At 37.1% G+C, this 16,641-nt stretch overlaps 1 protein-coding gene across 2 annotated transcripts in view; it reads right to left on the reverse strand.

Moving 5' to 3' along the window:
* Nucleotides 1-6,440: 6,440 nt before the first annotated feature.
* Nucleotides 6,441-16,641, reverse strand: part of SUPT3H (SPT3 homolog, SAGA and STAGA complex component) — a 268,160-nt gene continuing 257,959 nt past the window's right edge. For both annotated transcript variants that reach the window (XM_063317327.1, XM_063317336.1), the window contains 2 exons: nucleotides 8,198-8,283; nucleotides 6,441-6,797 (listed from right to left, as the gene is read on the reverse strand). In XM_063317327.1, coding sequence (XP_063173397.1) covers nucleotides 8,242-8,283 — 42 coding nt within the window. In that variant the 3' untranslated portion in view covers nucleotides 6,441-6,797; nucleotides 8,198-8,241. The remainder of the gene's footprint in view (nucleotides 6,798-8,197; nucleotides 8,284-16,641) is intronic.

Here is a 16,641-nt window from a genome sequence, read left to right on the forward strand (position 1 = left end):
GAATCTTTATACCTGTTAATTATTTAATGTTGTCTGAGCATCACATTAAGAAGCTTTCTTAACTGGGCTAAATGCTTTGCCTTTACTGTTTCTGGAAGGGAAATATTGCAATATACCAGATCAGAATGAATATGGCCATATAACGTCAAGAAAATTAACAGTCAAAGGTATCTTCCTGCAGAGCCCCTTTTATATGGACTGCCACTGTGAACTGTTAATACCCCAGATGAATTGGTAATATAGTAAATGGTAGCGTAAATCTATCTATGATCAAATCTAATCTCAAATATTAGACTAAGGATTGCTAAATTCAGTTCCATTGCCATCTCTATATGTGATCAAAAGTTCGAAAAGTTTTAGTAGTAGTTCTAGCATTATAAACTCAGTTCTTTGCTGATGCTAGGATATTAATGAATGATATTCTTTTTAATCTGTATTACGATGAATTTTGATGTAACCAAATTGCCCTGCGATCATAAATACAAGGCATATGCTTAGGCATCAGTTTAATTGGCATGGTTAACTGGCACTTCGCCCATCACAAGAAATACAGAATATCATGTATTTCATAGTTTATGATGATGATATATTAGTTAAGAGTTGCTAGGCTGTCAATTGTTATTCTCTTACTATATCTTACATCAATGAAGTAGAGTTCTAGTATTTCTTGTGGTGTTTGTTTCCTGACTGGGTCTGCCTTGAGGGGCTGACAATACTACCCATGATACAATGACTTGCCTCTTCTAATAGAGGCAGTAGGCCACCAGGACCACTTGCTTTTGTGTCCCACTTGTGGACTTCCTTAGGGCACTGGCATGGCCATGGGGTGCAGAAAGCTGGACTCAATGGGCTTTCAGCCTGACCCAGCAGACATCTTCTTGTATTCTCAAATCTGACTTTAACCCATTTTCCATAACATCGAAGTAAATTATGGAAGCCATAGCCTGGCCTTTGGAGCCAGTTTAATGTCAGAATTCCAAGTGACTATAAATTTGGGGGTGTTACTTGGTCATATAGTGTTGCATAGTAAACTTGGGAAAAGGTAGAAGAAAGGACAAGAACAGCCTATCCATATGAAAATAATAATCATGTAATATTTATTGGCTGGGAGTGAAATGTTTCAAATATTCAGAGTAATAAAATGTTAGGGAAAGCTAGACTTCCTGATATAAAGAAGACTATAAATTTTGTGGTTCCTCAAGCACAGGTAGAAAAAAAAATCAGTGATATTTTATGATAAGCAAAAAAAAAGAAATAAATTTCTAACTTAAAGTAGTAGAGAACCCCCAGAGGGCACAATAGACTTGCCTTTGGGAGTCTGAAGGAAGCACGTGGTAGCCAAGTGCACAATCTGTGTATAATAAAATGTAAGGAAGTTTCAACTATAATTTCAGCAAGCAGTGAGGTATTTCTTCAACATCTAGCTCTGACAATATTTTCCCCAATATACAACAACCATAAAAATATTAAATGTTGCCCTCCCAGCACAAACCAGGACATTATTTAAAGTTATTCGATCTCTCGGTTTTCCTAATGATTGTATTACATTTTCTTTTAAAGTGCACGTTTCAATTTTTTTTATGGCTCTTTACTATCAGAAGAGTCTTGAATCTTAAAAATAGGGCAGGAACCATCATACTTTGGATAACCTTCAAATAATAATTGTATATACATTTAAAATCCTGCCTTTAGCCTGTTAAAAGGAAAAGTAGGAAGGGTTTGCTGAAGCTAAATATGAAGCTTGAGTTGGTATTTATATATCTTGGATTGCTATTAAACTTGGGTAACACTAACCTTTGGAGAAATGTGTGTCAAGAAGTCTCTACAGGCATTCTCTTCCAATTAAATATTGGGGCAAGGAATAAGAAAACAATTACAATACACGAATATAACAATTCATAGGGACTCAAATACCGACAATGTCAGCAATGGGAAACCTGAGTGAATCTGGTGGGCTTCACTTTTCACAGACAGGTTTTCCACAATCTTTATCACACAATTGCATCAGTCCCAGATATATGTGAGGTAACTTTTGTTTCAGAGGTGTCAGTGAGAGGAAAGAAGTGGCAGTGTTTCATTTTAATTTTGGGGGGAAACATAAACATTGTTTAAAGAAAAGTTGTGGTGGAAAATATAATCTAGCGAAACTGTAGAGCATTGAATAAGGCACATCTGAACAATTTTTAAAAGATACTCAGTTTTCCTTTTTTCCATATCATAAATCTGATACATATTATACTGCATTGTGTATCATATGCCTCTTGATTATGTTTCTTGATTGACTAACAATTCAAAAAGTTGTAATGAATTTTAAAATCACAAATAGAACTAAAGCCAAGCTTTGTACATAGGTTTAGAAAACGATCTTTATGAATGCGACTGCTTCCTAAGACTGAGCAGTCTGCAGCACCAGTAGCTATGGAGTGCTTGTCTGTATGTGCTGCAACCTGTACATTTATGTGTTGCTTAACTATAAAATGGTCAAGAAGTAGTGAGGGGCAGAATCCCTACATCTGCAACATCACTTCCTTATGGCATAAGACAGGTCAAATATGGAGACAATCAGGTGTCATGTCCTTATGCCCCAGACTTGGAGAAACATCCTCACTCTAAGGATGTGAGAGTTTGGCAAATAGGAGGAGGAAGGAGTATTAGGTATGCTTGCTGCCTTGAGTTATTTATAAAAATAATAATGGCAGGATAAAAATAAAATAATAAAATAAAATAAACTACCTACCAGTCATTCCACAAAGTCTACGAAGTCTTAAATAGATTTCTGATGACTACTAAGCAAGCCCATGTAGGGTTTTTTTTCTAAATGAATATATGGAAGTGGTTTGTCATTGCCTTCTCCCAAAATTGTTTTTTTTCCCCCAGTCCAGCTTCCTGGGATTTCATAGTGATCTTCCGTCCAAGTTCTTAGAGCCACCTGCAGCATCCAGTGTTTTCATCTGAACGATGCATTGTGCCGTTGCGATGCCCATCCTTTCATGCAATGTCACAACACGTGTTCACAAGAGGCAAAGCTTGGGTTGTGACAGTGCTGTCTTTGACATCCCTTCCACACAGCTCTGCAAGTGCTCACTAGGACAAGCCCCTTTACCTTTTTCAAGATAAGTGAAGATTGACCAGTTGTTGCCTCCTATACCTTAATATTGAATTTAAAGTTGATCTTCAACTTTGGAAAATGATCTTACACAAATTTAACCCTCCCCCCTGAAACGAGTTAGTATAATAATTAGACAAACCATGGCATTAGACTTGTGGCTTTGACCTGCTTTTGATTCTAAACAATTAATGCACTTTCAATTGAACTAACCTGTTTGCAAAGACCAAACATATGCATAGGTAGACTGCTTTCAGACAAATATTTAATGTGTATTGGCCATGGTTCATTAGAGTAGATAAGCATCCAGACATCAGTTATCTTTTAGCCATCAGTCTGTGTTCTACATCCATTTCACTCATTTTTTCCCTCAATGGAGAAAATCCATTTATTCATTCCTTTATGCACCAAACCAAATGGACTCCACTTTTTATTTTTAAATTCATACTGAAATTAATGCATTTTCTGAATACGTGCTGCTTCTGTAGTTGGGGGAAATTAAGGTATATAGGAAAAAAATATAAACAGTTGAACTCATAATTAAACAAAAGGTGTTTTTTTTTTAAAAAAACCCAACTCATTCTTTTCTAACTGTTCTATACTGTTGCCTCCTATCAAAGGTCGACCAGTATACATTTTTTAAAATATTGGGAGAGTACCGTAGAGCTGTGCACATTTAGATGATGATTTGGAAGAAGTGCTCTGGATTAGGCACAACTGCGGCACGTCTCTGAAATTGGTTAAGATACCCTCCGAACTTTGGACTTCTACGCAAACCTGAAAAGAATTACAGCTGCTTACAGATACATATTTACTTTAATAACTGGATTTAGTAAAGAAGTGGTATTGTTTTTCCAGGTTCACGCAGAACCCTGAAAACAGTTCAGGTACTTTAATGAAGCACGAAGAGGTTCTGAAAATATCTTGCAAAGGATTTTCAAAGAGTGCTTCCCTCTACTATATGGCTTTCCCTTGCATCCAAGAGGAAAAGAATTGGGAATGCTTGGATCCAAGAAACCATCTCATAATTAGGAAGAATGATTGTATAATCTCTGAGTAAATGATACTCTCCATGCCCACATTTATTCAGTACAAGGTTTTTAAAGAAGTACATACTTTCTAGCAATTGCTTTTCCTCTGTAAGTCCTCCTAGTAACAAATATGAGTAAGTATACTGCAAAATTGATGTTTTCTCTACTAGTTAATGTCACTCTGAGTCCTTGAAGTATGAACATTCAAATGTATACAGTCTTCTGCCTTTTAAAGAGTTGTTTGTATTGCCACTACATTAATGACTCATGAAAGTTCAGATATCTAATTCTTGTCCTTCTGTGATATATGGGATTTTTTAAAGTGGCATTATTTTAAGGGACAATAAAAAGTTATAACAGATATCTAGCCTTTTTCTGGTTTTAAACGCCATCTGGCCTTACTTAAGCCACAAAATACACATTCCATTTCTCCAGGGATGGTTTGGTTGCATAATGGCTTGTTGCCCTCTGGAAGAGTCATTGATTAAATGCATGCCACCAGGTTTCCCTAGCTGTGCTGCTGTTCTGTACAGATGTACAGTTGCAGTCTTAAAAGCTCAACCTGATTCCTGGCCTCAGAAAAATGAAGAAGATTCACTTGGCCAATAAAACGTAATAGAATAGCCTTCAACGTTGAAGTTATACCTATGACAAATGTCACCATCTATTTATCCTCAAATTACCTGTGGAAGTGTTTATGTACTATGAAACATTCTGCATGAGCTAGACAGGAAGCTATAAAATATTTTATGAGAATGGCACATGGCTGACGGCAGAGGTTTAATGCAAACATGGTCCCTTCTAAATCTGAAGCCTGCCAGAAAAGAATCCTTTCCACAGCAATCTTGCTTTGACCAAAGGCCCCCAAATCTAGAGAGACCTCTTCCAATGGCCAGCCTCCTGAGAGTGTGAAGGAACATCAACTTTGGCTTCTGCCTATGGAAGAGAAGAACTAGTTCTCTTGTGGTGCCAGGAGGGAAGTAACAAATTATACTTCAGACAATTAAAGGGGTGTTTGGTTGAAAAATTAAGAATTTTCTATTCAAATCCTTAAAGTTGAAAGGTGGACCCTCTAACACATGGGAGAAGTTTTGAGTAAATGGGATTCCGATTATTCAGACAGGCTTATTTTCCATGTAGCTTTCCTTCCTAATCTAGATAAGATGAATGAAATCTTGAGTCTCCACTATATGTGTTATAATATACTTATGTAAGGAATTGTTCTTACCTCTACCCACTTGTGTTACTGATATATGGTTGGGCAGGGAATTGTCCTTTTAAGGATTCATCTGTTCAGATCGCTGAACTGTCCGCTATCTGCCAGTTCCTGGGAGTACCACCACCACCAGCTTGATGTTTCGGGGCAAGTGAAGCTGTTCTTGAAGATCATCTGCTGCTGGTGCCACCACCTTCTGAGGCACAGCCTGTAGCAAACTAAGAGAGGTCCCCCTGCCTTATACAATCCTGTAGGGGGAACTTCCAGCATTCTCTTCTCAGTTCACCGCTGGAGATATTTCTCTTTAAATACAAGGTTCTGGTATTTAGTTTGGCCTCTGTATTTTTGTCCTGAAGTTGCTTTTATTTTAGTAATTGTATTTTAATGATGGATTTTATTTATATCTCTTTGTATATTTTGGATCCTTCTTTCAGCATGTCCTTTTTGGAGGGGAAAATCAAAATCTAAATTTTTATGGGTAAATATAAATAATATAAGAATATTCAAAATTAAGGAGGAACAGAAAGAATATGAGGTAAGAATAAAGGGAATGTGAAAATATAGGAACTATATTATATTCAGTCATTCTGGGAATAAATACAGGCTGATACAAGAAAATGAGACAAAATGTAGCTTGTTTTCCTTACGATTTTTTCGTCTTGGCTTATAATTCTTGCTTCTTGGAGAAGAGAAAGGTTATTATATGGGTTTATTGAACAAACTAGATTTTATAAATAATTGCCTGTCAGACTGTTCAAGACAGACAAATATACAGCAGACCAACAAAAACATGATCTGTCATATTTCTAAGAGAAATATATGTTGATTTTTCATTCTCTGGGGTTGTAAGTGTACCAAGTAAGAAATAAATGCCAGTGCTTTTTCTGCTTATGCATTTTTTAAAACAAAGATACATCTAGAGAAAGAATTTTTATTCCAGTATTCTTGACCTAAAATATTTTCTTTTTGCATATATGCCTGCAGATCGAAACCAAATACAATAAATGCTGGTGTCCTTTAAAAAGTCTGGATGTTTACAGCAAGCATATAATTTTCCATCATTATGGATGCCAAGAAAAATAAGAAATCATGATAAAAAGAAAGGTTTAATCATACATTTCAGCAAGCACAGACAGAACATCAGCAATGGGTTTTCTTCTTTACTGTATACACTATTTTTAGTTCTTTAACATCAGATCAATTCCAGAAAAATGACATGCAAAAATGTTTTTAAAGTATAATTATGCCACTATGGAAAGGATAATACTGAATATATCAATTGCAATAATTCAGTAAAGGAACCACATCTAAAAATTGCCCACGAAAGAGATTGATCCATGTAAGAATTGTGCTGGTTATGGTGGATGTCCAGTATTTAGAATCTTTTAAGTCCTTGGCTCTTGCGATTAACTCGACAGCAGCAGCATTTGGCAATGAGTCAGTCCTGCAGGGTTTAATGAAAACATTACATGAGTTCCCATTCAAAAATGATGGCCACATTCAGACCTCATCACAGAGTTGTGAATGCTTTCCTATAGTTTTAATAAAAAATGAAAACATCCCATATAGTCTTATGTAGATCTTGGACAAAAACTGAACACTGCAATTAGTTTACAACTGAAAGGAATCCTATTGCTCACTTCTTGAATTGAGTAACATCAAAATTGAAGAAAAGACAAAGCATTTGATGGTTCAAGAAAAGGAAAAAAAATGGGATGCTGTAGTGTCACCTCCTTCAAAAAAGTTCACAAACTACTTAAATCATAGAAGAGATGTGTAAGCTAATAGTCTTTATGCAGTGACTAGTAAGACGTTCTTGTTTCCATAATATTATTCCACAGAAAAAAATAGGATTAGAATTTAATATCAATCATGTTTATCTTAATGGAAAGAAGTCTGTCGTATGATCATTGTGAGAAAGACATTTGCATTGGGAGATAATACATACATATTTTTCTTGTTAATAGACTTTCAATTAAAATCCCAAAGTATAAAGAATTATCCCTGCCTTCAGCTTTCTGCATGATTCACTAAATGACCCTGTTTTCTGACTGAAAGAGCCTCATCCAGTTTGTGAACTGCATAGAAGCAGGTTTCTCCACAGTAGGCAATTCTGCTCTGCAGAGTGACTGATTCAGAATGATGCAGTCATACCTGGTGCAGAAGAGGGCCAGAAATGCTCACCTTTGCATGGCATCATTTGCTGGGGCAGCTGCTTGGGGCTCACAGGAGGCTTTATTTATTTCCCATGATACTGTAGAAATAGTCTCATAGCATACAGTTTGGAAATTGCTGCTTTACAAAAATCCAGTTTGGCAGACCAATATTGGTATATCATATTGTAGTTGAAATCTAATCTATTATGATAGTAGTTAAATTGACTGTTAAAATAAAAATTATTTTCTGCTGCAGAGTTCCTAGACAGGGGATCAGTTTTTAAATTACACAAGATAACAACTGGCTTTTTAAGTTTAGATTTTTAAAAATCAATATTTCCCTCATTATTTTCCGGATAAAGAAAAACAAACAGGATAATTTAATGTAAATATATCACGGCTTCTTTTAAATTTCTTTATAAATGTGATGAGTTAAAATTAACAGGGATAGTGAAGCTTGTTCTTGAGGGCTGATACTGTAATAATTTGGGGGTGGGGGAGTGAGTGTCAGAACTGTGCAATTTGCCTACATAACATAACACATATCCTGCCATTAATTAGCTAAATGTCCCATTTAGAAATCAAGAGAAATGACTGAGGGGGTAGGAAAAAAGAGACAGGAGCAGCCAGCCCACTCACAAGTACCCTTGCAAATACTGAATGGGATGGGGGGGCGGGAGGGAATCACCTTAATATAACACTGTCTTTCCTGTTGCTGTAGGCACATCCATATTAGCAAGCTAGAAAAGTCATCCCATTTCTGCGGTAGGCGCTCTGTCAAAGGAAGAAAATCTGCAATGAATTATCACATCAACTTAAACAAGGAAAAAAAGGCAGAGCAGAGCAAGGCTTTCTTCCTGTTTGTCGACTATTCTGGCTGCAATCTAATAGCAAACTTAATCTTAACATTTCTGGTGGGGAAGCATTAAGCAACCACTTTTTCTATTAAAAGCTCAGTGTGGTTAGAAGCGGTTAGTGATGCTATTTCAGGACAAGTGCAAAATTATGACATCCTATTTTGTTAATTACCTAATACATAAACAATTGGTGGTCAAAACTATTATTTCAACATTCTCATCTTGTATAAATCTATCCTAAATCTCATCACCATGTAGAAAATTCACTTCTGCCTTACCTTTAATAAATAAATGACTTCAATATTTTAAATTTCTCTCATGAGGAATTTTACAGTCTAGGTTCATGACAATGTACATCCAATCAACCTTTACCTCACCTTCCATTAAGTCACTTTTCTGACACTGCAGTATCACATGGGTTTGAAAAAGAGGCTCAAACAACCAAAGGCTGTGCTACAATATGAGAGAAAAGTAAAAAATAACTACCTAAAAGAACTTTTCTATTTTAGGTGGCTCAAGGCACTTGGTTTTCCTTTCAGTGGCTTTAAACATATTTTGAGACATTATATAAACATCGGTGTGAATTATCCTAGTGATACCAATGTAATGATTATAACACATGTGTTTCATGCCCAAACTCTCCATTAACAACCTATGTCTTTAAATATAATGAATTCTAATCAATGCTGCCATCCATCTTCAACTGAATGCATTCTGGCAGATTTTGTAAATCTGCAGATTTCTTTTATATTCCTAGTAAGGACATCATCAGAAATCAAGATGATGTTTACAAATCTTTTTTCTTTCTCTCCTTTTTACATACACATGAATGCATGCATGCACACACAAACATCCCAGGTCAGACTGACAAGAATAACAAAAATGGGTATATTTTAAAATTTTCTACTTTGACTTTCCAATTATAAGAGCCTCTAAAGCAGCTTATAACAAATTATTCCAATTTAAACTGATTACCCCTAGTTAAATGAATCTCTTTTGCACTGGAGAGGTAGAGTATATTAATGCTGACAAACAAACAAACAAACAAATAAATAAATGTGGTCATGTCATAGAGCGAAGAGGAACTGAGGAGCCTTATGATGAAGGTGAAAGAAGAAAGTGCAAAAGCTGGCTTGCAGCTAAACCTCAAAAAAACCAAGATTATGGCAACCAGCTTGATTGATAACTGGCAAATAGAGGGAGAAAATGTAGAAGCAGTGAAAGACTTGGTATTTCTAGGTGCGAAGATTACTGCAGATGCTGACTGCAGTCAGGAAATAGAAGACGCTTAATCCTTGGGAGAAGAGCAATGACAAATCTCGATAAAATAGTTAAGAGCAGAGACATCACACTGACGACAAAGGTCCGCATAGTTAAAGCAATGGTGTTCCGCATAGTTAAAGCAATTGTGTTCCCCATAGTAACATATGGCTGCGAGAGCTGGACCATAAGGAAGGCTGAGAGAAGGAAGATCGATGCTTTTGAACTGTGGTGTTGGAGGAAAATTCTGAGAGTGCCTTGGACTGCAAGAAGATCAAACCAGTCCATCCTCCAGGAAATAAAGCCAGACTGCTCACTTGAGGGAATGATATTAAAGGCAAAATTGAAATACTTTGGCCACATAATGAGAAGACAAGACACCCTGGAGAAGATGCTGATGCTAGGGAGAGTGGAAGGCAAAAGGAAGAGGGGCCGACCAAGGGCAAGATGGATGGATGACATTCTAGAGGTGACGGACTGGTCCCTGGGGGAGCTGGGGGTGTTGACGACCAACAGGAAGTTCTGGCGTGGGCTGGTCCATGAAGTCACGAAGAGTCGGAAGCGACTAAACGAATAAACAACAACATCATGTCATAGAATAAGAAATAAAGCTAGCTTGCAACGTTTCATTCAATACTGAGAATAGAAAGTTCAGCTAACCTCTAAAACTTTTTTTTTTCAAGCCAAGTGAATTTGTAGGGGAAGGAATTTCAGAACTGAACAAATCTTCAGTAACGACAAACCAATTTGGCAAAGAGGTACACCCCCAAAAAAGCCTCTATGATGGGCAGATTCAAATTGGAAAAGGCAATCCTTAGATGCCTTGGCTTTAGGCTATTTCTGGCTTTCTATTGTATGTTAAAACCAGGATTTTCAACTGAAATTTTATATCAATTTTTAAAGACAGCTCAAACCTGGATGTTTTCAAAACAAGGTTAACCAGAGTAGCTCAATTCTTTCCAAGAATGAGAAAAGGAAATGCTGTATCAACTGAAGTACAACATTAGATACCATGGATACTACAACTACACCCATTATTAAAGACCAAACATGTTTTAATCCTTACTGTGAGCTACTCAGAAACTTAGAAAGCAGCAGCATATAAATCTATGTATGAAAAAATGTAACCAATGAATAAACGTAGGCACTGATGTCAAACATGTGCAATTCTCATGCAGCAGTCTTGGTAACTTGAGTCAAACCAGTGTCCTTACCCAGGAATAAATACTGAATATTTTATTTATTGACAATCATTTTTATACCATTCAGTCCAAAGATTGTAGGTAAATAGTGTTAACAATACCATTGTTAGGTTCCACAGCATGTTGGCAGAACAATCTAAATTTATTTGGATGGGACGAAGATCAGAAATAGAATTGCCCTAATTTTATTCTCACTCACTTTATCACTACCACTGCCTTATCTACTATGTCCAGGACATTAATGACTAGGAACATTGTTATCCCCTGTATCCCAGGACACAATGACATTCCCTCCAGCACTTCAATGCTAAAGGCCACAAGAAAGAGCAGTGGGGGATCTATTCCATTGTGAAGGTACTATAGTTTCCATTATTGACATTATTCTGCAATTTTAAAAGGCCTTCACAGGTGAATCATTTAAAGTTCTCCGGAGTTCCAGGTCCTAAAAATCCACTTCTCAACCCAGACCATTCCATTAATTCTCTCATAGACTCTTAATCACCAGTAAATACACCCAGAAAACTGGCCTTGGAATTTCAGATATTGCTGAACTACATCTCCCAGGAGGCTCAGACAGTAAAGTTAATGATTGGTGATGCTGGGATTTGTAGTCCAGTAAATATCTCACACATCTCCCATTCCTACTCAGAATCTATAATATTCACAAATATTAAAAATAAAATAAAAAAGCTTCACAGATTGCAGTTCAGACCCACTTCCACAGAGGGACTTCCTGAACTTGTTTCTGAAAAACTATTTTCTACATATCAGTGGAATATATTTGGAAACTTTTTTCAAATTTTGACATGAATTTTTTTTTCCTACTGCTTCCAGAAGCCAATGAATGAATAAAGCTCCAAAATTCACCTTTGGAGGTTTTAATGTACATGTATCTAGAAGAAACGTCCCACCCTTCTCTCTCTCACACATAGGCTTACACTGGATTGTGCTGCAAGTTTAATTGATTACACCCTGCAAGATAAAGAATATTACTCTGAACTTAAAAAATACTTTCAAATAAAAAGATAGACAATGTCATAAGAATTAATAGCTCAAAATGAAATATTTCAGCTAAAGCCAGCATGGACCACATAAACAAAAAGGCCATATGTCCAAAGATGTGAGCATTGCTTAAGCAACTAGAATCCATGCTTAGAATTTCATGCAAAAAGTAGTATTTCCCTTCCTGACCATGACATTCTAATAGATCTATAATACAGCAAGGACCTTTAATACTGAAATACAACACTAAAAGTTACTGTGAAACTTATATGGAGATAAATGTTAGAATAAATCTGAGAATATGGTTTAAATAGTTGAATTTTTCACTAACCTGAAAAAGAGTTGGGGCAGCTACAGATACTGTAATTAAGTCTGATTCAGGTAATCTAGGAAAAAAAATCTAGTTCCCTTTCTCTCCTGCTCTCTGCCCTCAACATCCAATTGCATACAGTATTTCAGTCAAAACAGAAATAGCTGTTTTTCGTCTATGCAGATAATCAATCACTCACTGAAAGCAGACCAACTTGGAAATGAACAGAGAAGGAGAGGAGGAGGTAGGAAGGGAAGAAATGGTGCTGGTGGCAAACAGCATTTTCCCCTTCTAAGGGCTAGTTCAATATATTTTGCTGCCTGAATAGAGTAGCAAGTAGCACAGCTAACCAAGGTCTATAATAACAAATGCTAACCAAGTTATTTTGTGATATGAAGCAGAAAATCCCCTATGCATCTCTCCCATCCTCAGCAAAAATAACAAAACAATAGCAAAGTAAATAGCTAGTAATTGCAATCCTTCCATTACATTCATGTCTGCGGCCAGACATTGTCATAATCACTATGTTCTTCCTAATGAAAGGAGTGGCCTTACTTACTAAAGTTCAATGCATGCAGTCTTACGGTGCTTTGATAGCTGTACGTATATGATTTCTTCATTTAATGCATACATCAGCACTTTGGTGTGGAATGGCTGTTTCTTGACATTGAAATGACACAATTATCAATGTAATTTTGCATATTTACATATGTCTGCATGCATATGTGAAAGGTATAAAACCAACATGCAATAAAACATAGGAACACCAGGTTCCTCCACAGAACCTCTAGGATTGGCAAGATCTGGTCACAACTGTACACTGGATAGAGGTATATTATGTCCCATGTAATCAAAATGTTGAGGACAATCTTGAATGGCAAAAGAAATCAGGGAGGCATGAAAAAGGGATGTTGTAATAATGAGGGATTTCAGTTACTCTTAACTTAGTTCCAAACAGTTCTAGATAACATAAATGTCTGTCCCTTAGAACAGCTGGCCTTGGAACCAAATAAATGGGAGGCAATACTAACTTTAATCCTAAATGGTAACCATAATCTGGTGTAAGATTGTGTTGTGCAGGTGCATACCTCTATCACATTTAGCATATATAAAAATGGGAAAGGACCAGCAGGGTCCAACACAGTCACCTTTGAGTGCAAAAGGGAAGCCTTACCTCAGTGAAGGTAAGTAAGAAGTGGAGTCCCTCAAGAATCTGGGTTGAGACTGGTACCTTTTAACTTATTTAGAAATGATTCTGACTTGGGATATGCAGTGAGCTGGCCAAGTGTGTGGGCATGATGTGATGGCCACTAACCTGAATGGCTTTAACAGAAGATTGGATAAATTCACGAGGGATAAATCTATCAAGATCACTTACTGTTAAAGTCCAGCATCTGACCGACCACTTTGAAAACCAAAACGGTGAACTAAGATGAGCCTTGGCCTCATCCAGCAAGGGCATTCTTATATTCTTCTGTGTAGGTACATCTTTACTTGAGTTGGCCATGCTGACTGGGTAGTTTAATGCATCTGAAAGGCATCAGCTTGGGGAAGGCTGCTCTATGCCTTTCACAGAAGTGGCATCAATGCTGAGTTGTACTTAAATGCTTAAAACTATAAATATCTTCCGTGTCTGTGTGTGTGTGTGTGTGTGTGTGTATGTGTGTATCTATCAAACTAGTTTACTAGTCCAAAAAATTTAATTAGTCCTGAACATGACTTTGAAAGGATCTGGAATGTATTACTTGCACTGCGTTCAACCGAGCTGGCATACCAGTCAGACTTAACATCACCACTCAGTGTCGCTGTGCCAGATGTACTACATTATCATTGCAAACAAACACAAAGAAGTGAGCTGTTTTTCCAAAAATTACGTAAGCATAAATATAAATGTCAGGATAAAACAACAATCCTCATACATACACCAAACATATCTGAGGTATTCATCCCATAACAATAACAATATAAGGAATTGATTGCTTCTTTGTAATTAGTATACTTTTTACATCTGCATTCTGTACCAGGGCTGTTTTAAGCTGCCTATTTCCCCACCCCCACCCCATACTTCTGCATGATCCTGAAAAAAGATGTGACTATTTTAATGAACAGAAAAGATGTGTCATACTCCTGCAAGCTCCAAAGCACTTCTTCTTCTGTACCATGTTCAGATCGTGTACAACCCTGTTCTTCATTTGCACAGATCTTTGGTCAAAACATTCTAGAGCTAAGATGTTAGGCAGAAAACCCTTCCTCTCCCATTCCTACTGCATGCCCTTATAATACTCCTCTAATGAGATACCAGTTTGACGATGGGAAAGAAAAATGAGTTATGTGAATGAATGCGAAGAACCACAGTCACAATCAGCAACTGTTGTTCTTCATAATCTCTGGACATCTAGGGAGCAACAGTATACTGGATGAAAAAAAAATAACAACTTCTGAGCATATTACAAGTGAGAGAGACTTCCAAAGATGAAGCTGCTGACAGAAGTTCTGTACAATGGAGTGTTCTATTTTGCAGTGAAATAAAGACCTCGTTACAAGTCAACCTTATTCTGTCACATAATTAGGACAGGGTTGGTCTACCCTCAGGACAAGAGCTTATTGAATAGTGTGCCATAGACAGACCTGATTTAGTACAGTTCTGAGATTATTTGGGGAGTGGCTAAATTAGTGGCTTGAACTGCTTGTTCCCAAAGAACTGTACAAAGATGTAATGCCCAGCTTCTTCATGCTTGAGAGTTGTTGTCTTTTTATGCAAACACTGCCCATCGGATTTAGGAACGTTAGTCCCATAAGTGGTGTGTTTTCTAGTCTTAGTGGCCATCAGCCCTAGAAAGAGATACCTACAGGCAACCCAAAGTAAATAAAATGGCAAATGATCAAGCAGTAAGAAGAAAAAAGATGGTGAATAAGCAGACAAAAGTAACTAGAGAAGAGGACATAGATATATCAGCTCACAATGCTATGAGGAGAGAATGAGAGGGAGGGAGTGAAGGAGAGAGGGAGGGAGGGGACAAATCTGAAAGCAAGCACTTTGTAGAATGGAGAGTTCTCATCCTAAACCTCTCCGTTGTGGAATTTCTAAATACAATTCTTAGTATATATGTTTTAAGGCAAAAATCATTTGTAAAAATTCAGATTAAAGTCACTTGCTGGTTGTTTTTTGACAATGCAAATACACAACTTCTGCAGGTTAGAAATTTCTCTCTCATACATTTAAAAGGGGATAGGTCTGATTCTGCACCCATCCACTTTGGTATTCAAATATACCATATTCAATATATCAATTCATTAGAATAGCTTCTGTGGATAAATGTGTGGCTCACTACATAAAGTAAAATGTGGGCTTCAGAAAGTAATACTCTTTATGCTGTATTATAAATTTAGCTGCCTGGTCTCATGACTTTACATATCATTACCAAAGAATCCTGTCATCGAATTTCATACGATCCTTACTTTTTTGAAGGAGAAAAATGAAATGATTCAGGACTTCTGTGCAAATCACCCACTCAAGTAGAGGGTGTCAATTACACTTGGTGGCTAAATATATAGGCCACACGTGGCTGAATAGATGAAGCAGAACTGACAGTTTTCTCCCTATACATACAAACTCACCACAGGAGATGTCATCTTTGCGCCTAACATTTAAACAATTTTTGTCCATTCTTCATTCTAGGAAATCATTTGAAACCAGTTGTATAACCTGACTGTAGTATTAATGTATTTACATTATTTATAAGCTGCCTTTCAGAGCAAGCCTCTCACAGGCAGCATACAATAAAATCTCATAATAAATTACTAAAAGCAGTAACAAAATAAAATAGATAAAGGCCAGCAAAAGATTAATCACAGGCTGAGCAAAACCAATGCTTTGGGGCTCTGCTTTAAACTCTGCAGTAAAAGAGCCGTCGTTCTTGGAGGAAGAAATTCTGAAACTAAAAAGACTCCTGAACCAAGCAGGCCTGGATGGGTACTTCAGATCAACGTCAGGTGTCCTCTGGGTGGATTTCAACCTTCCTCGTCATCATCATCATCTTGCATCAATAAACAGCAAGGAAAGATAAAGGACTAGAAGTGTATAAAAATTACTATTCCAGGAAAATAGAAGCATGTAAGGCGGGCTGACTAATGGGCTAACTATAAAATACTCCTTGGAGAAGACAGAGATCTTAATCGGGGGTTGAAAAGCCAACACCACGGGCTGTTTTCCACAAGGGAGGGGGCCATGATGGATAAGGCTCTCTCCTTTTAGTTAGCTGCCCGTGTAAATTTAGCTGACAAGACACCCAGAAGAAAACTTGTGCAGACGATCAAAGTATCTGGATAAATTCATGGAGCAGAAGATGTTCCTTGAAAGCTTCTTGCCCAAGCTGTCTATGGCTTTAAGGATTAGCACTCGCAATTACTCCAACTCCAACTCTGATACTTAGAGCGATTTCTTCTCGGTTCACTCAGTTTCAGAGATGACTGGACGGTGTCAGAATTTTCTCTCCTATGA

This window comes from Candoia aspera, chromosome 1, assembly GCF_035149785.1.
Source record: "Candoia aspera isolate rCanAsp1 chromosome 1, rCanAsp1.hap2, whole genome shotgun sequence".
NCBI classification, from domain to species: Eukaryota; Metazoa; Chordata; class Lepidosauria; order Squamata; family Boidae; genus Candoia; species Candoia aspera.